This window comes from Carcharhinus amblyrhynchos, chromosome 10, assembly GCF_965287045.1.
Source record: "Carcharhinus amblyrhynchos chromosome 10, sCarAmb.v2.hapA, whole genome shotgun sequence".
NCBI lineage: Eukaryota > Metazoa > Chordata > Chondrichthyes > Carcharhiniformes > Carcharhinidae > Carcharhinus > Carcharhinus amblyrhynchos.
Genome location: NC_137333.1, coordinates 68,270,733 through 68,297,021, shown reverse-complemented (window position 1 = coordinate 68,297,021; position 26,289 = coordinate 68,270,733). Strand labels below are relative to the sequence as shown.

At 39.8% G+C, this 26,289-nt stretch overlaps 1 protein-coding gene across 4 annotated transcripts in view; it reads left to right on the top strand.

Moving 5' to 3' along the window:
• The window catches only part of LOC145349031 (uncharacterized), a 63,105-nt gene extending 40,688 nt beyond the window's left edge, over positions 1 to 22,417 (top strand). For all 4 annotated transcript variants that reach the window (XM_080197272.1, XM_080197271.1, XM_080197270.1 and 1 more), the window contains 4 exons: positions 3,325 to 3,502; positions 6,898 to 6,955; positions 10,426 to 10,546; positions 12,574 to 22,417. In XM_080197272.1, the coding sequence (XP_080053398.1) occupies positions 3,325 to 3,502; positions 6,898 to 6,955; positions 10,426 to 10,546; positions 12,574 to 21,572 (9,356 nt within the window). In that variant the 3' untranslated portion in view covers positions 21,573 to 22,417. The remainder of the gene's footprint in view (positions 1 to 3,324; positions 3,503 to 6,897; positions 6,956 to 10,425; positions 10,547 to 12,573) is intronic.
• The last annotated feature ends 3,872 nt before the right edge of the window (positions 22,418 to 26,289 follow it).

Genomic DNA, 26,289 nt, shown 5'->3' with positions numbered 1-26,289 from the left:
TTTTTTTGCCCTCCTCCCCCATTACCACAGTGACCATCCAACCCGATCACCTGGCTACTCCACTGACCTCCTGATTAATCCCAGGGGGCTTGTTGCTTAGTTTGTGGAGACGAAGGCTGAATTTTTTTTTCTCTCTCGATGGTGTAGTGATAATGTCCTCAGGAGTGTTGATGGAAGGCAAGGTTTATCCTTACTTGGTTAGGGGATGGGAAAAGTTAATCTTACCCTTGCTGGTAGGTTTAGCCAAATTTCCGATGATGTTATTAGCTAGGTTCCTGTTCAGTGGCTGGGAGCAAGGTGTGATGGAAGGAATTAAAACTGCACTTGGTTGAACATAGGCCCACTTGTGCAATGGTATCTCTGCTGATCGGAAGGCTGATGTGTGCCTAATGATCTGGGAGATGTTGATATGGTCACTATGTTCATAGCAATAAAGCTATTGGAAGAGCTTCAGTAGACCACTGAATGATTAGAATAGATTGCGAGAGCCTAATTGCATCTTGTCTCCAAATTGTTATTTTGATACTTTATCTTTGTACTATAATTTAATGGTAATATGAGTGGACTGTAGAAATCAATGGCAGATTAAGTATAAGAGTTGTGAACGAACCATTGGTATGTTGTATTCATGCTGGGTTGTAGAATATGATATACCCCAAGTGTTGGATCTTGTAATATAAGCTCACTAAAATCCTGACTATTCATAATGGATCATGTAGTTAATACCTCCATAAAACGCATAATAATGTGGCTGTGCCTATTTACTCTGTTTTATAGCAATTAAACAAATTAGAACACAAAAACAGTGCCAACAACCCCAAGGAGAGATTACACAGGCTAGGGTTGTATTTCCTGGAATTTAAATAAGCAAAGATTAAAGTTTTCAAGATATTAAGGGGGACTAAATAGGATCCATGGAGAGAAAATATTTCTGCTGATTGGGGCGTCTAGGATTAAGGGCCGTATACATTATGAACAACATGTTGTGGAACCAACTAGAAATAAAAGTCCCCCCTACCTAACCCTGCTTTTATTTGCTCAAAACTTGTTGCATTTCTAACTTAATTCAGTTCTGATAAAATGTCACATACCTGAAACGTTATCTCTGTTTATAGATGGGGTGGCACAGTGGTTAGCATTGTGCCTCTCAGTTCCGGCTTAGGTCACTGTCTGTGTGGAGTTTGCACGTTCTCCCTATGTCTGCGTGGGTTTCCTCCAGGTACCCTGGTTTCTTCACACAGCCCAAAGATGTGCAGGTTAGATTGATTGGCCATGCTAAATTGCCCCTTAGTGTCCTGGAATGTGTAGATTAGAGGATTAGCGGTGGGGTGATTGGGATAGGACCTGGGTGAGATTGTTGGTGCAGACACGATGGGCCAAATGGCCAACTTCTGCACTGTAGGGATTCTATTCTATTCTATGCTACCTGCACAAATATTTCCAGAAGTTTTTCATATTTCAGATTTTCAGCATCTGCCATATTTTACGACTGGATTATTGTAGGAATAAAGTTAATTTAGATTTATTACCGTGCAATGAGACAGGTCTATTTAGTAATCTTTTCGTTAAAGAATTTTGTGGGGTGGGGGGGTGGGGGGTGGGGGCGGTGTGCGAGGGCAGTGTGAGTAACTGTGTAATACAATTGAGTTGCATATTAAGTTTAAACGTGTCCTGGAAGCATCTTAAACCTAAACAAAACCAATTGGATAGGTATGAGGGGAGAGATGGTTAACATTGGGTAAATAGAGTGAAAGGTGTGGTAGTAACTAAAGAAACAATTCAATATGTTCAACAAAATTACATTCCATTAAAACACAAAGTCGACAAGAATACATTTGTAGTTTTAGTGCAGAAATTACAGGTAGTATTATATCAGAGGCTTATAATAACTCAAAGCCTGTGGATTGGGAGTGTTGTAGAAACCACCAAAGGGGGACAGAAAAAGCCCCTAAAAAGGGTAAAAAATAGAATGAGAAGAAATAAGCCAATAATATAAAAACAGTTTGCAAGAGTTTTTACTAAATATAAAATGAAGGAGACTAGCTAAAGTAAACCCTAGTCCCTTAAAGGCATCAACAGAATAAATTATCCTGGGCAATTTGGCAATATTATGCATCTTCTTCACAGTACGTACAAACGTAGGAGCAGGAGAAAGCCATTCGGCCCCTCAAGCCTGCTCCACTGTTCAACTAGATTACGGCTGATCTTCCACCTCAATGCTATTTTCCCCACACCATCCCCTTATCCTTCAATATTTTTAGTATCTAGAAATCTCTCAATTTCTGTTTTGAACATACGTAATGACTGAGCCCACACACCCCTCTAGTCCTAATTCCAAAAAATCCCCATCTTAGAGTGAAGAAATTTCTCTGTGTCTCAGGTCCTAGTTCTAGATCGAGTTCAGTCAAACATTCTTTTGGCATCTACCCTTTCAAGTCCTTTGAGAATTTTGTGTGTTTAATTGAGATCACCCCTCATTCTTAAATTGATTATTGCGCAATGTGACAGGCCTAATTAGTAATCTTTTCGTTAAAGATTTGGGGGAGTGGAAAGATCTCTTTCTTCTAAACCCTCTCCTCAATCTCTCCCATTCCAAGAATTAGTCTGTTAAACCTCCACTGCACTTCCTCATCACGTGTATATCCTTCCTTGGGTAAGGGGACCAAAACTGTACACACAACTCCAAGTGCATCCAAACAAGTTTCTCTACAAATGCGACAAGACATCAAAACTCCCAATTCCTCTTGCAATAAAAGTCAACATGTTAATTACTCACTGCACATGCATATTAGCTTTCAATGACTTAAGAGCAATGATACCCAGGTTCCTTTCCTCTTAACAAAAGATCAATTTACATTGGGTAGTACAGTAAAAGGCTCAGTCGATTGGTCCCTGGGATGAGAGGGTTGTCCTATGATGAGAGGATCCAGTTGAAGTTGTCACATAACTTTAGGAGGTACCCCAATGCAATTAGTTACCATTGTTCGATATGATGTTCAGCTCACAGAATCATCCGCTGCTGCAGTACCTTTTGAAAATGCTGACATCATACCATTTTATATATAATAGGTATGTTATGTAATTCTGATTAGTAATGTATAATTCTTAATGGATGTTACCTATTATACAATAGTTATCTGAAGATCATGCATTATTGCTAATAGCTGTGTTTAGTCACTGCTATAATAGGTTGTTTAAACTACAATTTAATAGAATTTTTATGCCTAATTCCATGAGGGGAAGAACACTTTACGTTCACAGTGAATCATGAAGACAGTTTTGTAATCCATCAATGCAATTTCCACCTGCCTGTTTCTCTTCCAGCTTTAAGTGACTCGAAGCTTCCACAATCACAAAGCTCTCCGCAGAGCAAAAATGGGATCAATCTTTTAAAATTTTCAGGTCATTCCCGGGGAGATGACTGTCTCGATCCTGCTTCCAGGCCCTCCACTTCTTCGGAATCTTCAAGCCAAAACACAGAGTCTCATTCGGAACAAAACCAGTAAGCTTAATTGATGTGCAGTTTCTACATTTGTTATTTAAAATAGGGCTGTAACTTACAAATAAATAATTGTTGGTTCCTAAAATCTGAAAATATTAGGAATACCCAACAAATGAATCCTCGTTTGAAAGTGAAAAATTAATGTTTCATGTGCAAGCCATCTTTATTTTCCAGATACCAACTAAACTACAGAGCTTTTCCATTCACAGATTGACTCAAAAGCCAAGCTTTCTGCTGCTGCATTGCACCATTGTAAACACTTCCTGAACATTCCCCCCGGTCGCACTCCAGTCTAGAACCAGATCCTGAGGAGCTGTTCCTCTCCGAGAACAGCCAAACCTCCACTTCCAGCCTCTATCGGGCATTGCATCCAAGCTAGGAGTTAGCAGGTGTTCAGGTTTCTCCCAGCAAGCCTCAGTGATTGCAAACCATGGGTCAGACAAGTACAGTCCAAGAAAGGTAACTATGGGAGTGTCAGAAATCATGGGACTGTAGTGATTCCTGTCTTTAATGAGACTCATAGAACATTACAGCGCAGAACAGGCCCTTCGGCCCACGATGTTGCACCGATCAGTTAAAAAAACAATGACCCTCTAACCTAAACCAATCCCTTTCCATCCATAAACCTATCCACGGATCTCTTAAACGCCCCCAAACTAGGTGCATTTACAACTGCAGCAGGCAGGGCATTCCAATCCCTCACCACCCTCTGGGTAAAGAACCTACCCCTGACATCCATCCTATAACTACCCCCCCTTAATTTAAAGCCATGCCCCCTCGTGCTAGCTTTCTCCATCCGAGGAAAAAAGCTATCACTGTCCACCCTATCTAAACCTCTAATCATCTTATATGTTTCAATAAGATCCCCTCTTAGCCGCCTTCTTTCTAACGAAAACAACCCCAAATCCCTCAGTCTCTCCTCCATAGGACCTCCCCTCCATACTAGGCAACATCCTGGTAAACCTCCTCTGCACCCTCTCCAAACCCTCCACATCCTTCCTATAATGTGGGGACCAGAACTGCACACAATACTCCAAGTGCGGCCGCACCAGAGTTGTGTACAGTTGCAACATGACGCTGCAACTCCTAAATTCAATCCTCCTACCAATAAACGCCAAGACACCGTATGCCTTCTTAACAACCTTATCTACTTGATTCCCAACTTTCAGGGATCTATGTACACATACACCTAGATCCCTCTGCTCATCTACACTATTCAGAGTCCTCCCATTAGCCCTATACTCGACTCATCTGTTATTCCTGCCAAAGTGAATTACCTCACGCTTCTCCGCATTAAACTCCATCCGCCACCTCTCGGCCCAGCTCTGCAACCTGTCCAAGTCTCCCTGCAAACTATGACACCCGTCCTCACTATCTACCACACCTCCGACTTTGGTGTCATCAGCAAATTTACTAATCCACCCAACTATACCCTCATCCAGATCATTAATAAAAATTACAAACAGCAGTGGCCCCAAAACAGATCCCTGAGGCACACCACTCGTAACTGAACTCCATGACGAACACTTACCATCAACCACCACCCTCTGTCTCTTAACTGCTAGCCAGTTCCTGATCCAATTTCCTAGATTACCCCCAATCCTCTACATCTGCATTTTCTGCAGAAGCCTTCCATGGTGAACCTTATCAAACGCCTTACTAAAATCCATATATACCACGTCAACTGCCTTACCCCCATCCACCTCTTTGGTCACTTTCTCAAAAAACTCAATAAGGTTCGTAAGGCACGACCTACCCGCTACAAAACCATGCTGACTATCTCCAATCAATTCATTACTCTCCAAATAACTATAAATCCTATCCCTAATAATTTTTTCTAAAACCTTGCCCACAACAGAAGTAAGACTCACTGGTCTATAATTCCTGGGGAAGTCTCTGTTCCCCTTCTTAAACAATGGGACAACATTTGCTATCCTCCAATCTTCCGGCACTATACCTGAGACCAACGACGACCTGAAGATCAGAGCCAGAGGCTCTGCAATCGCCTCTCTTGCCTCCCAGAGAATCCTAGGATAAATCCCGTCCGGCCCAGGGGACTTATCTATTTTCAAACCCTCAAGAATATCCAGCACATCCCCCCTATGAACTGCAATACTGTCTAGTTTACACCCCTGCAACCCAGTGTTCTCCTCAGCTACATTTATGTCCCCCTGCGTGAACACCGAAGAGAAATATTGGTTCAATGCCTCTCCAATCTCTTCCGGTTCCACACACAACTTCCCTCTGCTGTCTGTAACTGGCCCTAATCTTGCCCTAACCAACCTTCTGTTCTTAACATATCTATAGAACGCCTTAGGATTAAGGAGAATCCTATCAGCCAAAGTCTTCTCATGTCTCCTTTTAGCCCTTCTTAACTCACTCTTCAACTCCCTCCTAGCCAATCTAAAGCTTTCTAGTGCACTACCTGAGCCCTCAAGTCTCATCCGAACATAAGCCTCCTTTTTCTTTTTAACCAGCGAATCAACTTTTTTAGTGCACCACGGTTCCCTAGCTCGACCAATTCCTCCTTGCCTGACAGGGACATACCTATCAAGGACTCGCAGTAGCTGCTCCTTGAAAAAACTCCACATTTCGGACGTTCCCAGTCCCTGTAGTCTCCTAGTCCAACCTATGCTTCCTAATAGCCTCATAATTACCCTTCCCCCAGCTAAAACTACTGACCCGAGGTTCATGCCTATTCCTTTCCATCACTAAGGTGAACGTAACCGAATGGAGATGGCACGTCCTACTTATTGTACAATGAACAGAGCCTATGCAGAGAGGAGATTCCTAACACTTCCTCGCCATTCCTTTTCTGACCACCAAAGCCTCACCCACAAATGGCATTCATAGACCTCACTGCTGAAGGTATACAATCAAATTAAATCTGTAAAAATCTGGGTGCGTATAGGTTAATCAGCCCAAGTTTGCATAGTTCTGGCCAATCACAGAGCAATCCATGCAGGGAAAAGCTGGGAATTAGAAGCTTAAACTTCCCACATAAGTATCAGAAATATGCTTGCATTGGAATTCTGATGGGTATCAATGGATATCTTCTGAGGTACCTGAGAGCCAATATCTCTACATCACAAGAATTCAATGGGTAGATGTAAGAGATCCTATGGCACTATTTGAAGAATAGCAGGAGAGTTATCACTGGATCCTGACCAAAATTTATCCCTTACCAGACTAAAACAGGATGGATTAATTGGGTATGCAATTTGTTGTTTGTGGACCCTGCTTTTTGCAAGTTGTCACATTTGTCTCTCTAACAACAATGACCAATCTTCAAAAAGTAATTCACTGGGTGCAAAGTGCTTTGGGATATCTTGAGGATATGAAAGATATTATGTAAACACAAGTTTGTTCTTAATATTTAATATTTATTCTGGTAGATGCAGTAACTACAATTCATTGCAACCGGAATCCACAAACATGTTTTCGCAACTAAGGGTAAGAGTTTTGTTAATTTTAAATATGCGGGAAAAACTGCAGAGCACAGGGAACATTATTTAAATTTCATCTTGGTAAAACCCATTGTTTACAATCACCACACACAGAATTAAACATTTCCATTGGTCTTCTACTAAACGCTAAACAATTAAAGTCCTGAATTCATAGCTCTCGGTTTTGAGTGTCTGTAATCAAATTGCAGGCCTGTAGTTTTCTCCTTTGCTTTCTTTGTGTTCCATAAACATTACAAATTGACAAGGGCAAGGAGAGATGGTGAAAAAGTATCTTTGTTTAATTTTGCTTTCATTTTCAAAACACACCAGTTGAAGCCTATAAGTTGTCTGCAACTCAGTACTATTGACATGTTAATGCTGGTCACTTACACCCATGATAAAAATTCTAATCCCTAAAGGGTAAGGGAGAAAGATAAAACCCAAGTAAGCCAAAAGAAAGGAAGAAAATTTGTTTCCTTATTCTAATTTGATTTCTTTTGAAGATAAAGAAATTCTCCTACTTGTAAACGGATAGTTGAGGATATGAATGCAGAACAACATTAGGCATTGATTTCAGACACATGATTTCAGTTTTGATGAGGTTTCACTTTGAGTGACTTAGAGGTGGTCAGCACAGTCCTTGTGAAAATGAAGTCTTGTCCTAACAATGAGCATACCTTCAGTCGCTTTGTGTGGCCCAACCACTGTGCTAAATAGATTCAGAACAACTCCAAACTGGGCATCCTTGAAAGGCTGTGAGCTTTCAGCAGAGCAGAATGATGTTCAATCACAATCTCTAACCTATGTTCTGGTAAACCATCCACTTCTACCACTGAGGCAGAGAATCCACCCTGGTTCAATAAAAAGTGCAGGAGGGCATGTCAGGCATCTCCATGCATACCTAAAGTGACTTGTCAATGTGGGAAAATTACAACATAGGAACACTTGCATGCCAACAGCAGAAGCAAAGTATGATAGACAGTGCTAAGTGATCCCACAATCAACAGATCAGATCAAAGCTCTGCAGTCACATCTAGCCATGAATTATGGTGGACAATAATTCATGGCTAGATGAATTATTGTCCAGCATCTACCAGAGGAGGCTTCACAATGTCCAAAGATGTAGAAGTTAGGTGGATTAGCCATGCTAAATGTGTGGGGTTACAGGGATTGCGGAGGGTGGCGGGGAAGAGGGGGGGTGGTCTTTGGTAAGATGCTCTTTCAGAGAGTCAGCGCAAACTTGATGGGCCGAATGGCTGCCTCCTGCACTGTATGGATTCTATGTCCCTTCCCAACAGCATCTGTATCAAGCACACTGCAAAGGTTCAAGCACAAGGCTTGCCACAACCTACTCATGGGCAAAAAATGCTGGTCTGGCCAGTGATACCCACATGAAAGAATTTTTTAAAACAGTTATGAACCCTAAAGCCAATTGAGTAGAATGTTCCAGGAAGTCAGTATAAATTATTCAGCTCAAGGTTCCCCAAATAACATTCATATGACAAGATTGGAACTGAAGTCTTGTATCCCATCAATTATTTGCTTCTCTATGCTTATTCAATCACTAGAACCTTTAAAAGTTGGCACAGCAAGAGATCCTATGCAATTTGAGAGCTAATGAAGGAATACATGCATACTTTTTTGGAGGGGAACATAAAATAAGCCTTTCAGTTAGGTGAAATATGCTCATTTTTGACATCAAGCACATTAAAAGAGAAAGCATTTGGGAATCCTTGAAACTTAATTGCAAAAACTTAACAAATTAAGTTTTTTTGGAACAGCATGGAGCCAAAATTGGACTGAGTCCCCAAATGGGAGTATTTTTACAATTTAAAAAATACTCACAAAAAAAATTAAATGCTAGCTGTTTGTCACAATGACTGCTGAGAACTTTGAATGGGACTAGCCCAATACCTGTCCTGCTCCTTTAATGTCTATAGATAACCCCTTCAAAAGCTGGGATAAGCCTGTTGAAGTAATGATGTAAATAATTTTATGAAGAAAAGTTCTTTATTTCTTCAGGGTTCAGAATTGACATAGTATGAATAGGCTTATGCAAAGGCTAAGCAACTGCAAAACCACACACATGTTCACTCAACAACCCCTTCTTTATACTGTCACTGTGGATCAAAATTCACTAAACCAATCACTAGCCTGCAACCATTGGTATGCATGGAGATGCCTGACATGCCCTCCTGCACTTTTTGTTGAACCAGGGTGGATCCATTTATAAAGACTCCACATTTGCATGGTCTGAAATTGATTGGATTTGAATCCTATGAGCCTCTTAGATCATCACATTTAATGAGTAGTTATTTTCTGACTGGCTGTGATTAATTCAGAATACATGTATTCTCACCAAGGCAGTGGAGTTTCCACATGTTTACTGCCCTTGTCCTTCCTGGTGGTAGAAGTTGTGGATTGGTAGGTACCGTTGGAAGAGCTTTACTGAGTTGCTGCAGTGAATCTTGTATGTAGTACACTGGTGATAATCATTAGAAGCCATGTAAAATCCTACCTCCAAAAAGTTTTCTTTGTGTCTATCTTATTCTAGTAAAGGGACCTAGTACATTCAGTACATCTGTCTTTGCCTGTGTCCAGTATGCATCCTTAGCTTGCTACCTGGGTTTCAATGGCCCTTTTCCAACCTAACAATCTAATACTACCTAAATAACTTAGGCTAACTTGCTTATCTCAAGTTCCAACACTCATCAGTATCAAAATTTTGAGGGGATTAAACAGGTGTTACGTCATTCATATATTTAGGGGACCAAATGACAGGTTTAGGTAACTACCAGGGACACTTGGAAAATGGCCCTACCCAATTTTGGGTTGAATGTTTTTCAGCTTTCCTAGGGACCCTGAAATAGGGGTTTGTTGCATCCATTTTGCACTCAAAAATGAATGCACAATGTAATCCAATTTCCCATCCCATATCTCTTACTAAAGAGGAAACTTTCTTTCAGTGATTTAGCTGTGACTTAGAATGAAAGAACAAAGTTTAGAAACTGAGGGACATATTCTGTATTTTAAAATGTCTGTGCTGTATTTTATACAGTCTATGTAGTCTCCCTTCATAATTCATAATGGCCTAGTGGTATTATTGCTGGACTGTTAATCTGCAAACTCAGATAATGTTCTGTGGAACCGGGTTCAAATCCTGCCATGGTAGATGGTAGAATTTGAATTCAATAAAAAAAATCTGGAATTAAGAATTTACTGATGACCATGAAACCTTTGGTCAGAAAAAACCCATCTAGTTCACTAATGTCTGTTTAGGGAAGGAAACCTGCTTTCCTTACCTGGTCTGGCCTACGTGTGACTTCAGAGCCACAGAAATGTGGTTGACTCTCAACTGCCCTCGGGCATCTAGGGATGGGCAATAAATGCTAACTAGCCAGCGATGTCCATGTCCCACGAATGAATTAAATTTTATGAATAGACATCATTTAATTAAGAGAATGCAATCTATCTTAGGTACGGTTGAAGGCAGTGACAGCCCCCCATGCTGAAAGAAAAATAAATGTGTGTCGTGACTTTGGTAGACAGACACATTCTGAAATCCATTGCCAAGACTTGGAAACAAAGACCATCATTGGTAAGTTAAAGCAGTCATGATATTTTTAAAATTATGAATGGTTTGAACAACCAAGATGATGAACAAAACATCTATATGAGGCATTTGTTAGTACCAGCTTTGAGTTGTTGAACTCAATCTTGTATCTTGGGGGTTGTAACTTGCCTAATTGGAAGATGAGATGCTGCTCTTCCTGTTTGCGTTGGGCTTCATTGGAACAAGCCAAGGATGAACATGAGGGCATGAAAGCAAGGTGCTGAACTGAAATGGCTAGTGACAGGAAGTGCTTGTAGTCTGGGCAAAGATGTCAGTAAAGCGGTCATACAGTCTGTATTTAATCTTCCCAATGTAGAGGAGACCATATTGGGAGCAGCAAATGCAATAGACCAAATTTGAAAGAAGTGCAAGTGAAACACTGCTTAACCAAAAGAGTGTTTGAGGCCTTGAATACTGAGGAGGCAAAGGAGTAGATGTCGCACCTTCTGTGATTGCAAGGGAAAGTACTGTGGGGAGTTGAGTATGATGGAGGAGTGGTCTACGGTGTTATGTAGGGAATGGCCCTTGCAGAATGCTGATGGGGGTGGGGGGAAATGTGTTTCATGGTAACATCATGGAGTTGGCACAAATGGTGGTGGAGGATCCTTTTAAATGCAGAGGCTGGTGGGGTGGAAAGTGTTGACAAAGGGAACCCTGTCATGGTTCTGGGAGAGAGGGAGATGAAGTGGGGGAACCTCAGTTAAGGGAAGAAGGCAGACATTTCAGAAGTGCCATTTTTGAAAGTGGCATAATCAGAATAAATGTAAAGAGGCAAAAAAAGTGGTACAATTGGATGGAGTCCTTGCAGGAAGCAGGTTGTGAGGAGCTACCGTCGAAGAAGCTGGAGAGTTGGTGGGTTTGCAATGAACTTTGGTGGCCAGTATATCACCAAAAACACACAGGTCAAGGGAGATGGACAGTGTTGGAGACAAACAATGTGGAGGTGAGAGGGGTGGAAATTGGGAGCAAAATCAATTAAACTTTTCCAAATCCAGACAAGAGCATGACGTGGCACTGATAGAATTATCGCTGTAACAGAGAAAGAATTGTGGTTGGTACTGAGAAGGACTGAGAAAAGGAGTGTTCCATACAACTGGGGCCACGCAGGTACCCATAGCCCCACCCTTTTCTTTGCAGGAAGTAAGATACGTTAAAGGAGAAATTATTTAGTGACACACAAAGTTCAGCAAGGTGCTAGAGAGTGGTGGTGGACTGGGATTGTTCAGGCCTCTGCTTAAGGAAGAAACCGAGAACCCTTAGACCCTTCACTGGGGATGGTAGTTGTGCTGATTTGTCCATTTAAGAGCAAGACAGCAGATTAATGGTCACCTGACATGGAGGATCTCCTGGGACTCATAGGGGGAATTACCCCAGTGATTGAAGCCCTCTTAGGCACAGAGATACTTTGAGCTAGCTGCAGCCGTGCAGCTGCTGCACAATTCTTAGTAAACACAAAAGATTTAACAATGGAGTCTCAAAGTGCAGCATTACAGAGGTGTAGAAGGATCTGACATCCATTGTGAAGAGGTGGTAGTTAGGAATAGAGAAATGGAAATTGTTGATATGATGTAGGGCATCAGAGGAATCATGTGTAGGTGGGAAGAGACTGGACAAGGGAAAAAGAGGATGGAATCAAGATAGGAAGAATTGAGTTCTGTGGGGCAGAGACAGGCAATACAATGGGTCTACCAGGGCAGTCCTGTTTGTGGATTTTGGGAAGGAGGTAGAAGTGGGCTATGCAGGGTCAGAGGCTGTGGAGGGAAAGTCTTCAGAAGCAGTGAGGTCAGTAACTAGCTTGGAAACAATGGCTTGATGTTTGGTGGTGTGGTCATGGTCCGGGGTGAGGTAGAAGGAAGTATCTGAGAGATGTCACTCATCCATTGCGAGGCAGAGTTCAGTATGCCAGATAACAACAATATCACTGTAGGATTTGACCCGAGAGAATGTAGTGCAGGAAGTCCAGAGGGAAAGTTATTATTTGTTAATTTTCTTGATCATTTATGTGTTTGCAGTGCATGAATATGAAAAGATCTTGGGAACTGAAGATTCAAGCAATTCCAAGTTGCAAAACACTGCCACAGAAGAAGGTGTTCAAAATTATGACCACCTCACAAAACAATATGGAAATGACAATCAAACCAACATTTTGCTGAATTCTTCAGAATTAAGCGAAAATGCTGAACTACAGTCAGTGCCAGTTCAATGCAACATTGCAAATGTGAAGCATTGTCATCTGTCAAGAAACATTCATGCTTTTCGAGAAAATGATTGTGCTTCTGTTGAAATAGGTCAATACAAAACTGACAATGCAATGTTACCAAATTCAGCATCTGGCTCACAGACTTCTATTACTGAGCCTCAAAATATGTTTCAAAATCAGCCAATAAACCATACTAATGACATTCTGAAAATAGATACTGGAAGTTGTTTGTCAATCAGCAAGCATGAAATCATCAGAACGTCATTACTGGACTTACTAACCAAATCGCAATCTCTTCCAGTTGTTGCTGATAGCAACAGAAATAGTCAGCAAAGCCAGTCATCAAACAATATTTATGTCCATTCACAAAGAGACAGTGAATCTTCATCGTTAAACTCAATTACAGGCCCAAGTAGTCTTAGCCTTGGCAACAGAGAAGTGCAACAACAGAATTTGTCAAATAGTTCACACAGTACTTCACAAAAAAAGGATGGGGCTGATTATTTAAATGATAACAAATCAGAATCATCACATGTTTCAGTACATATTCCACACACCCCTCTGTTTTCCATATATACTCATAGTAGGTGGAATATTGATTTGCAAAATTGTGGTGATGCCACTTTCCAAAGAGACAGTAACAATGATTCTTTGCAAACCAGTAATGATAGACCCCTTAGTCCCCCTTCCCTATCAGAACCAGTGTGCCAATCAAGGGCTACTTCATTTATCATGATCAGCAGCAAAACTAAGCATCAATATTCTGGGTCAGATAACGCTATTATTACTGTACAAAGTACATATAATCATTTACAAAGCAATACGGACAGAAGAGAAAGAATCCCTTTGTTTACATCCACAGAGAAAGAAAAATCTTCAGTAGATAATCTCATATCAAGTGAGACCAGAGATGCAGCTGGCCCTATGCCAGAAAGCAAAAATAACAGTTGGAAATACAGTTGTGAAAATGAGGGAAGAAGCACATCCTTATTACCAACTGAGCTAATTAGTAATGATTGCTCACAAAAAATTAAACATGAAACCAGTCATGAACTTACAGCAGATCCAAAATGTGTAACGAATATAATTCTTCATCATAGTGCATTACTGAGCAATCAATCAAAAACTGATGATGTCGTCTTAGACAGTATAGGTACTGCTTCACAAAATGATGAATCAGAAATGAGTAATGCAACAGAACTGGCTATAACACAATCTCCAAACCACAAAGCATTTAGTTCCCAAAGTCTGTCATCAACCAACAATACCCTTTTGAATATAAATTCTAAACAAAACTACAGACCAACAGCTGGCATAACACTATCAACAGATCAAGTGCTCAGCTATACGTTTCCTGTACGTTCTACCTACGAGTACCTTTTACTGGATGATTCAGTCAAGAGTACTGACATAACTGCAGATGCAACAGTTAATGAGCATAAATCTGATTCAAACTGTGTCCTATCATTATCAGACACAAATGAAACATTGCCTTCAGATATCAGTACGAAAAATACTTCACAGCATTGGCCATCTCACACTGTCAATAGCAATTTGCCTGAAATACGTAGTGTTCGTGATGTCCAAAATTATAAATTTGAAAAGGCCACATTACCATCAGTTGTAGTGCAATGTTCATTTATAATCACCAACAAAGGTAACTCATTGAAGTATTACCCAAACAGCGAAAACAGCAACGCTGCACAGAAAAACATATCTGAAACAGTAAATAAGGAACTGTCATCTGCACCTGTCACATCCCATTTGAAGCAAAATACTTCATTGACATATTCCTCCCTTAATGGAAGCAACGAATACTTACCAAAGGATAAATCTAACAACAGCAATAAACTGTCAGTACAAGATTCACTGAGTGGCCAAGAGCCTCGTACAAATTTCATAGACAGCCAAGGTAAATCATTGACCAATTTCCCACTCAGTGATAATACCAACGTGAGCCCAGGAACCATTAAGAATGCAGTAAATTACCAATCTGAAAAAAGTATTCCAATTTCACCAGAAGACATAATGAGTGACCAGCAGTCCCCAACAAATACTCGTGGTAATACAGACAAATTACTGATTAATTCCCCAGTGAGATCAGATGTTACGAAGAATTTAGAAAATGGCCAATCTGAAAACTACAAAGTCATTTTGTTATCAGACACAGCAACTGACTTGAAAACACCTTCAGGTATTGTACATGGTACAAAAAGTACACTTCAAAATTGGGAACGGAACAGTGCTGACATCATTATGCTGAGAGGAATTATTAAAGATGGCAAAAAAATGGATAAATTTAAGATGGACAATGCTCTTTCTACACTGGATGCAGTTTTTAACCAGTTGTCTCTCATGGATAACAAACATTGCAACGAACACAAACCACTCTGTCCTTCTCTCAGCAGTGTTGATGTCACAAGGAACAGGAATAGTCGTGATTGTTTGAAAAATAGCAAATCTGAAAGCAACACTGCAGTTGTGTCAAATAAAGGGGCTCATCAATTTTCTCCTAAAAATACCACATCCAACAGAGATCAACTGAATTATTTGCCAAACAGTGCTGAAATATCAAGAGAAACAGAGCAGGACAAAGCAAAAGCTACTTATCCATCTTCATGCCTGGGTCCAGCGATCAGCAATCCATCTACAATTATCACACCCAAATATGGAGACAAGCCACTGAATTGTTCATTTAACAATTCTACTTTCACTGTGGATACTGAATTTAATAAGCATTTGCAGAAGGATAACTCAGAAATCAGTGGTGTGGATCTTTCAGCAGATCCACTGCAAAGTACTGCTATGGAATATCTGCCAGAATCTCCTACAGCAATCACCAATATAAGGAAAAATGGACTTGGGCGTTATTCAAGAAATGTAACTGATACCTGTTGTGATGAAGGGCCCTGTGATCAATACAAATCCAAGCATTTGGGTAAAACAGATCAAGCACTTTCATCACCACCTAGGATGACCGCACTGTGGCTGACTTCAAATATCATACCTAACAACCAGAACAAATCATTGATTCATCCTTTACACAGCAATGATATCTATGCAGAGAGAGAAAGCAATCATTTTTTACAAAAGAACAAATCTGAAAACCATGGTACAGACCCATCACCAGAAATATTAACAGCTTTACAGCCCACTGTCACTGATATCAAGAAAGGTGCTATGCACATTGATCCATCAAAGGTAACTGAAATTGCTCATGATGAGAAATCTTCCGACAAAAATGTGGAAACTTACCAATCAGAAAATCATGGTGCAGTTTCACTTGGCAGAGTGACTGGCCAGAGAACAGGAGTGGAAGAATCTCAACAGCATTTGACCCCAAATAATGGTGACATTACATTGGAAAGAAGATTGAATAAAGGTAATATACAGCAAAACAAATCGGAGATTGCCCACTTATCGTCAGTGGCAGATTCAGTGATTGGCCAACAGCTTTCAACAACTATTCCACACAGAAATAAATATCAGTCACTGAATTATTCACCAAACAGCCCAACTGTCACCGTGGACAGAGGAAACAATGAACATTTCCAGAAGGACAATACTGGACCTACACTGTCTGATTCGCTGTCTGACCAACCAAGTCCTACAAATCCACACAAACTATTGACCCATTTCCCACTCAGTGATGACAACAGTCTGGGTGCAGAAGTTACCAAGAATGCTGGAAATGCTCAGCCTGGGGAAAGCAGTTCGATTCCATCACCAGGTGCACTAAGTGATCAAAAGTCTCCTCCTCCTAATTCACAAAGTAACTTCGACAAACCACTGACTCGTTCCTTGGAGAGCGGTGACATAGAAACAAATGAGAATTTACAACAGCACAGATCTATAATCAGCCCTGTCATTTCACCAGTATATTCCTTTACTCCTCCTCATTTTGCTGTGGGTGCTACCAATGTGAAGAAAAATACACTGCAGCATTCTGTAACAAAGGTAACCGACATTTATCATCGTAAGAGACCAACTGGCAAATTCAAATTAAATGTTTTGCATAAAACAAAGAGTGCGCCCTCACCATCAACAGCAGTGACCAGCCAGTGGCTCCCTGAAAATACTCTTCAAAGCAGCAATGAAGACAAATCAAAGACACTTTCCCTGGTCAGAGATGACATCAGTTTGATAGTAAGTAATGAAACTATAGAGACATGCCAATCTGACAAAAGCAGTGCACTTTCATCAACAGATAAACTGAATGGGCATAAAAATATGTCACCAAACAGGAGAAATGTATTACAGAATTGTTCCCTACATATTGATGGCATCAGTGTGGACAGAGAAGCTAATGGTACTTGTGATGCAGTGGACACATTTGAGACCAAGTCTACGCTCTCAACACTGAACCAGGTATCCAGCCAGTTGCCTCCTACAAACATTGTGCATAGCAATGAAGACAAGTCACTAAGTCATTTGGTAAACACTGTTGCTGTCGATGCACACCGAGAATGTCCTGATTATTTGGAAAAACGCAAACATCAAACTAAAAGTGCACTGTTGTCAGGAGCTAAAGTTACTCATCAAAAATCTCTTACAAGTACAATACATAACTGTAAGGACAAGCTACTGAGTTATTCATCAGCCAGGACTGGTGTCAGTTTGATTAATCAGGATGAATTTTACTCACGTCACATACTTCCAACACTTGATCCAATGTCCAGCTACCATTCTTCTAAGAATGTCACAGAAAGCAGTAAATGTAAAACATTGAATTGTTCACTAAACTGTGCTACGGTAACTGCAGATATTGGAGTCAATGAGCATTTACAAAAGGACTCACAAGAAACTAACACAATTCCAGCAATAGATTCATTATATGATATAAAGTCCACTCTGACTATCACAGATATCAAGAATGATAAACAATTCTGCAATGAACCTGAGGTAACTGAAATTGTTCCTGGTAAGGAGTCTTTGGATCTGTTTAAAATATCAGACGAAGCAAACAGTACATCCTTATCACTAACTCCAGTCACCAGTGAGTGGTTTCCTTCAATTCTCTCTCATAACAACAAAAGCCATTCACAGCCTCATTCCCCACTTAGTGGAAATGCCACAATGGACAGGGGACGTGATGAATATTTGCAAAAGGATATCCATGATCTTTCAACAACACCAGGTTCATTGATCGACCAACAGTTTCCTACAATTAGCACAACTAACAGCGTGAACGAGTCAGCCACTCATTCTCCATTCAGGAGTCCAGGAGGTGTCACTAATTTAGAAAATTACCAATCGGGAAACCGTGGTACAATTTCACAGGATAGAGGGACTGACCAGCGAACTCCAACAAATGTCACATCAACAGGGAAAGAAATGCAACAGAATTTGACCCCGACTATTGGTAACATCACATTGAAAAGAAGATTGAATAAAGATAATATACAGCAAAACAAATCAGAGATTGCCCACATTTCATCAGCAATGGATTCAGTGATTGGCCAACAGTTGTCATCAACTATTCCAAACAGGAATAAATATCAGTCACTGAATTATTCATCAAACAGCCCAACTGTCACCGTGGACAGAGGAAGTAATAAACAATTACGAAAGGACAATACTGGACCTGCACTGTCTGATTCAGTGTTTGACCAACCATCTCCTATAAATTCATACAAACCATTGACCCATTTCCCACTCAGTGATGACAACAGTCTGGGTGCAGAAGTTACCAAGAATGCTGGAAATGCTCAGCCTGGGGAAAGCAGTTCGATTCCATCACCAGGTGCACTAAGTGATCAAAAGTCTCCTCCTCCTAATTCACAAAGTAACTTCGACAAACCGCTGACTCGTTCCTTGGAGAGCGGTGACATAGAAACAGATGAGAATTTACAACAGCACAGATCTATAATCAGCCCTGTCATTTCACCAGTATATTCCTTTACTCCTCCTCATTTTGCTGTGGGTGCTACCAATGTGAAGAAAAATACACTGCAGCATTCTGTAACAAAGGTAACCGACATTTATCATCGTAAGAGACCAACTGGCAAATTCAAATTAAATGTTTTGCATAAAACAAAGAGTGTGTCCTCACCATCAACTGCAGTGACCAGCCAGTGGCTCCCTGAAAATACTCTTCAAAGCAGCAATGAAGACAAATCAAAGACACTTTCCCTGGTCAGAGATGACATCAGTTTGATAGTAGGTAACGAAACTACAGAGACATGCCAGTCCGACAAAAACAGTGCACTTTCATCTGATAAACTGAATAGACAATGGACCCGTAAAAATATCACACAAGGCAGGAGAAATATATTGCAGGATCGTTCCCTAAGTATTGATGGTATCTATGTGGACGGAGAAGCTAATAATACTTGTGATGCAGTGAGTACATTTGAGACCAAGTCTATGCCTTCAACACTGAACCAGGTATCCAGCCAGTTGTCTCCTACAGACATTGTGCATAGCAAAGAAGACAAGTCACCACGTCATTTGGTAAACAGTGTGGCCATCAATGTACACCAAGAAAGACCTGATTATTTGGAAAATTGCAAACATGAAACTAAAAGTGCACTGCTGTCAGGAGATAAAGTTACTCAACAAAAATCTCCTACCAGGACAACACACGGTTATAAGGATATGCCACTGAATTATTTGCCAGCTAGGACTGATGCTGATGTGATTAATCAGGATTATGATCAGGACAAATTTAAGACAAGCCATATCATTCCATCACTCTATTCAGTGTCCAGCCACTGTTCTCCTCAGACACACAGCAACAAATGTGAGACAGTGAATTGTTCACTGAACTGTGCTACTGTCAGTGCAGATATTGGTGTCAATGAACATTTAAAAGTGAACTCATTAGAAACTAACACAATTCCAGCATTAGGTTCACTAAATGACGCACAGTCCACAACCACTATCACAGATATCGCAAAAAATCTCAGGCTGAGTTATTCATCACACTTTACTGAAACCTATCACGATAAAATACCTTACAAAAAGTTAAACTTTAAAGATTTACATAAAACTAATAGTGCGCCCTCATCACCATCTAAGATGACCGGACATTGGCTCACCACTGATACCATTCACAACACCCAAGACAAATCATCAACTCATTGCACATTGAGTGGGGAATTTATAATGAACAGAAAAAATAATAGCTGTTTACAGAAGTACAAACTTGAAACCGGCAATGAATTTTCTTTGGTTGAACAACAATCCCCTTTAAGTATCAGAAAAAGCAAACCAGGCAAATCACCTGTTCAGTCTCCAAATAGAAGTGACTTTGTAATGGACACAGCAACTATCAAGAATCTAGAAAACTGTAAATCTAAAAACAATAGAGGAACTTTCTTATTGCCTGATACAGGCATTGCATGGGACAAAAATACAAAGTTTCAGAATTGGTTTCCAACCAGTGATCAGTCTTTGAATAAACAATGTGATGTTAATATGAAGCGCTATAAATCAGAAACTGACAATACTGTTTCATCACAGGATCTGTTGATTGATCAAGACTCTTTTTTAAGTGTCACATGCAGCAAGAAAAGTAAGTATTTGAGAGAGACGACAAAAAGTGGTGGTATCACTTTGGCCAGAAGATACTATGGCAGTTGTGAACAACTTAATAAGGATTTAATCAATGATATTTCTTCGCCACATGATTTGTCACCCACTCTTCTGTCTCCCATTGATATTATACATAACAACAGGAATGTAACATGTGATCATTCACCAAATCGTGTTGACTTCCCTGCACAAGACTTTGGCAATTCAAAAAGAGATGGCAAAATATTCAGACGCAGAAGGAAAGTGTTCTGTGGAGAAACATTTCAGAACCAGACAAAGGGAATGAAAAATGCAAATATTTCTACCTCGCCACAGCAAAGCTCTTCAAATGAGGATCAAATTGATTCCGATATCACAGAGCTTAATAATTTTCGCAATAGATTGAACGCCTACAATGATTTTTATCAACTCAGAACAAGTTCCTCTAGTATTGATGAAGATGATACAGTCAACAATAACTTACAGACAGGGACATCCAGATTTTCGAAAAAACACTGCAGGTTTACACGTTCTCCGAGGTCCAGTCCACAGAATATTTCACGTATGTGTGATGGTATGTATAAGGCAAAAAGTTTGAAAGACATTAATTCAGATTATAACCAATCTCCCTTCCAAGATCATGAAAATGTATTTTCCACCAGCAGTTTGCATAATCCTAAACGAACTGTTCGCAACAGGCAATCTCGCCCCAGTCTCCAGGTTTCAAATTGTATAAAATCTCGTAGACTTTCTCAATCATATTTTGATTTCCCTTTCTCTAATGAGAATGAGCCTGACTATAACAATTGGACTTCATACGACAGCAGTAAATTTAGTGAGATTTTGATTGGAAATGTTTCCAAAGAAGAGAAAAAGAAAGAAACACACCTTAAGAACCTGAAAAGAGTATTGGTAGAGGACAAGTTGTGGAAACCTGGATATCTGCGCAACAAAGTCTCATCTCCAAGAAGTGAAGATGTTTTTAATCCACACATCACTAAAGTAAATCAGGATCCAGGGGTAAATGATGATGCGGGACAGAATGATGAATATTTTCCTGTAGACATTAAAATATTCTGGCCCAAGGAAAATCCCTCTGATATAATGAGACTCCTAAGTTCTTCATCCACGGGGAGCAAAATATCAGAGGACAGTCTTTCGCCACAGCAACACCATACACCAGCTGTGATTGACAAACAGAATTTCCCTTGTTACTCAGATACAAACTCAGACACCACTACTGATGACGAGTACTTTTTGGATGGCAATGGAACTGTAAAGGAATCTGCATTATAATACCAATCACTGTATATAAGTTTGATTGGCAGTGTATTTTATTGATTTGTATCAAATCATCTTTTATGATCTTTGTTGTTGGCAGTCATAGTCATCCCAATATGTGTCAATATGCTCTCGAGTATGACACTAAAATACTTCAGAGTATCAATATTTGTATTTTCAAAATGTATAATATAGTTGTCATTTTCAGTTCTCTTTGGCACTTTAACAGGGAACAAGCTCTTTATTGCTGGAACCATTTATATTTCACTTTAACATCCTTTTGGTGGACTTTACTCATAGCAATGGACAATGCATATTTGGATGAAGTTGTGTATATTTATATTAATGTGCACAAAAAGGACCATCCACTCTAAAAGCATAAACATATCGGTTTTGATTTAAAACATGATAGATTAATACTTTGTGTAAGATCTTTTGTCAGATTTGTAATGCGGGATTTCACCTGAAACATTATGTCTCATATAGTGATGGACCTGTTGTGCAGTTCAAGTCATTTCTGTACTATTGTTTTCAGCTGCTGCCAGCTTCTGTTTTTCATCTTATTTGATTGAAAGTTTTTATTGCTAAAAATTCTTTGATAATCAAAAATATACTTAAGGGGCAAGGCAAAATATTTTGCAATAGAGCGTACTACTTGTTTGCTCATAGATTTTGCACAATACCTATAAATAATACTGTTAACTAAATGTTGAAATAGATAAGAAATTATGGTGCTAATAACATAGTGTCTGTATTTTTGCATTTGCGGTTAACTTCAGATGTTTGGGCCTTGAACAAAGTGATTGTATAAAAAGTGTGTACTTCTTCGTGTATTTTCCAATCTATGAACTATACATAAAATAAAAACAGAAAACAAAGCTTTTATTGTATGTTGAGGCTATAAATGTAAGTGCAAGAGCAAAATTCCACCCCCTCCCCCACCCCCTTATGTTTTACAGCCATGGAGGCAGGTTATCATTGGCTTTCAGTGTGATCTTCCAGTCCTGCCGATGCCTATGGGATCATGTGTGGCTCACCAATCACGCCATCAGGGAACCCACTGCGGGGGTCTCCTTCTACAATACCAAGGGATCCTGCCAACAGGAAGGGCCAGAAAATCTCTCCCCAAGTTTGGGAGATTTTTATTTGTATTCGAGAAATGCAAATTCAGATTCTTTTGGAAAAGGACTTGCCTCCTAAACTAGCTGAATAATAACAAAGGAAAAATCTGCACTGATATAGCAACTTTAACCTCACACAGTCTTTCACAGCCAAATAACTACTTTTGAGGTCTAATCAATGTTGGAATGCAAGCAAACTTGGCAGCCAATTTTGTGCAGCAATGTTCTAAAAATAGCAATGATATCACAAGATCAAAATCCTGGAACTTCCTACCTAACAGCCCTGTGGGTGCACTTTCATCACACAAATTGTAGTGGTTCAAGAAGACAGCTCACCATCACCTCATCAAGGTCAGTTAGGGAACAAGTCCAGGCCTATCCAGCAATGCCCATATCCCATGAATGAATAAAAAAAGATAAATGACCAGCTAATATGTTAGTTGCGGAATGTACGTTGGCCTGGGCACCAGAAGAATTCTCTTGTGCTTCTTTGAATAATGCTATAGGATCTTTTATGGTCAACTAGGCTTTGGTTTAATGTCTTATTCTCTCACTGCACATGGAAGTGAGCTAGCAACATATTCTCTGTCTTTAAATTGATTTGCTAGATGGCAACTGAGCCAAGTATCTGATAGTGCCTATCTATTGATTACATTACATACCTTGAAATATGGCAAAGCCCTTGGAAACAAGTAAGGTACTGGAATCAGTAATTAATAAAGTTCCAGATATGAAACTGAGTTTTTAACAACAGACTAGTTAGACCATCCTTGGATTGTTTGTTCACCATACCACAGAAAGAAACATATAGAAGAGTCAGAGACAGGACAAGGAGAAGGCATAACAACAATAAATTATATTTATATAGCACTTTTAATGTGATTAAACAGCCCTAAGAGCTTTACAGGAGCATTACAAAACAAAGAATGACACTGAACTACGTAAGCAGATATATGACCAAAAGCTTAGTCAAAGAGATAGATATTAAGAGTGTTTTAAAGGAGAAAAGTGAAGTATAGATGCAGAGAGGTGTAGAGAGGAAATTGCAGAGCTTGGGGTCTAGGCAACTGAGCACACAGGCCACCTAAAGTGGAACAAATTATAACTTGAGGCCAGAATTAGCGGGGTGCAGATATCTCAGAGATTTATGGCGTGGGAGGGATTATAGAAATGAGGAGGGGCAAGACGATGGAGGGATCTGAAAACAAGAGTGAGAAATTTAAGTAAAGATGTTGCTTGACTTTTGCTTGAATTAAACAATCACAACTATAAAAGAAATAAGCCATGAGAAAGGAACAGTGCATTTCAAAGTCCTGCAGCCTGTAAAAGATGTTAAGGGTAACCATGGCACACAGATATTAAGTAGCACATAGATGCAGAATATTACTTTAAAATTCAGAAGGAAAATTCCCCCAGAAGACATAATTAAAATGAATGAATAATAAATTCAAAACAGATGTAAAGAATAATTTATTGACTTGCATCTCTGCCATTTGGTTCATGGAAGTGAAGATGGGGACCATACCAGGGCAAACCATATTTGCAGTTCCCTTCATAAAGTTCTAAATCTGCATTTACATATTTATAATATTTTCCTGCAGCACAAGTGATGAAGCTGCAGATTAATGTTTTGACAATCTTATTGCACTTTAAGTGTAACTACTTGGACTGGATTTTCATCTCTGAATAAGGGAAACACAAGTTGGGGCAGTTCCCAACTTTGTTGACCTGAACCCATCACCTCTCCCCATCACCACCAAATTTTCATCTTCTAGAGAAGTGGGTGGGCAAAATCTCTAGACAGGCCTGAGGTAGCATTAGAAGGGAACGGATGTCAAGATGGCCTGGTTAGAAGGCAACAAAAACAGAAAATGCTGGAAAATCTCAGCAGGTCTGATAGCATCTGTGGAGAGAGAATAGAACCAACATTTCAAGTCTGGATGACCCTTCGTCAGAGACAAGAGCAAAGATTATTGTTTTTGGCCAGTGATGGTAGATAGAAAGGCAACAAAATGGCATTCAAGGTGTACAGATAAACTGCAATAATTGCCATCTTGGTGCAAGCATTAATGCGCATGCAGTGAATGTCTGTTGAAATTAGGTAGTGTCGATTATGCAGATCATGACATCAATCAGTATCCCCTCTCTTAAGGCCACCCAACTGAATACATGTTAAATGTAGGAAGGACTTATTTTATCTGGGTTTTGCTACAATTCTACATATTTTTGGTGTTTTGCATTATTGTTCCAAATTTCAGAAGTATACAGGGAGTGCTGTGACACATGCTGAAGTACTTCCTGCTTTTTCACAAACCAGTTGCTCTCTGATATAGCTGCAGTGGCTGGGAGAAAGAGCAGAGACCAAAAAGAGTAGCACAAGCTGCTAAAAGAGGGAGGAGAAGGAGGAAGGGGTGAAGATTGGTCAGAGACCATATCTGCCCTGTGTATTCAGAAAACAATTCTCCTACTGGGGCTAGCAAAGAACAATCTGTGAGACATCTGCATAAGGAGGTCGTCATTGAAATTTGGCATCTGCTTCAACCACAACTTTAAACTCAGCAGGACAAGATGCAGTGTTAATTACTACGATAAACATTAATGCCTCTGGTTCCTTCCAGTTTGGAGCTAAAGATATGAGTGTTTTCTTGCAGTTTTCTACCCGGTGTTGCACAAGGGAGATCATTGATGCTCTCTACTCAAAGAAAACTAACTACATTTAGTTCTCTCTTGCCAGAAACAAGCAAGTGAAGCAAGCAGGTGTTCGATTGGTTGGTGCAGGGTGGTATTGAAGTCAGATTTTGATCAAGCCTGGATCTTTTTCTATGCATCTGACATTATTTCCAATGCTTTGTGTATTCACATATAAATGTAGTCATACCCTTCAGAATCATTTGCAATTTTCATAATTTTCCTTTAACTATTCTTCTTAACTGATGTCCAACCTACCCAATAACATTCCATCACTCATTTATTAATTATTTTGGCCATCATCCACTTTAGTGATTCCTCATTAATTTTTTTTTGTTAATACATTGACATGCCTCTGGTTCAAAAGAAATCCGTGACCTCTTCCAATGCCCTGAGAATGTGAAGCCCTCCATTCTACATTGTCATTCTGCATAAAACAAATAAGTAGAAGTTCAATTAGAAACTCACTTATAAATATATGGAGCAATGTGAACTTTTCATGTGAAATGCATTAAAATCATAGACATGTAATGAGTTGAAGTGTGAATGATATATAATTATAATTTAAAATTTCAAAATGGAACTTGGCAAATGTATGTTTCCTCAGACCTTCTCAAAACTCCATGTCAGGGCATTTGCCCAGTGTATTCATTGAAGAAACATGTTACCTGTTGTATTTTCTTTATTCTATTCTGTGCCCCTGAATTCTACCTCACTCTTTCTGCTAGTGTGGGGAGCTGATGAGAAATCCTGTTTCCAATGTACTTGATCTGTATCTACATCCATCTCAGAACCTATTACCCCCCAACTGCCTCAGCTCATCTGTTGCTGGAAACTTCATCCATTCCTTTGTCACTTTTACAATGCTCTTCTGGTCAGCCTGCCATCTTCCACCCTTCAAAACTGTAACTGATCCAAAATTC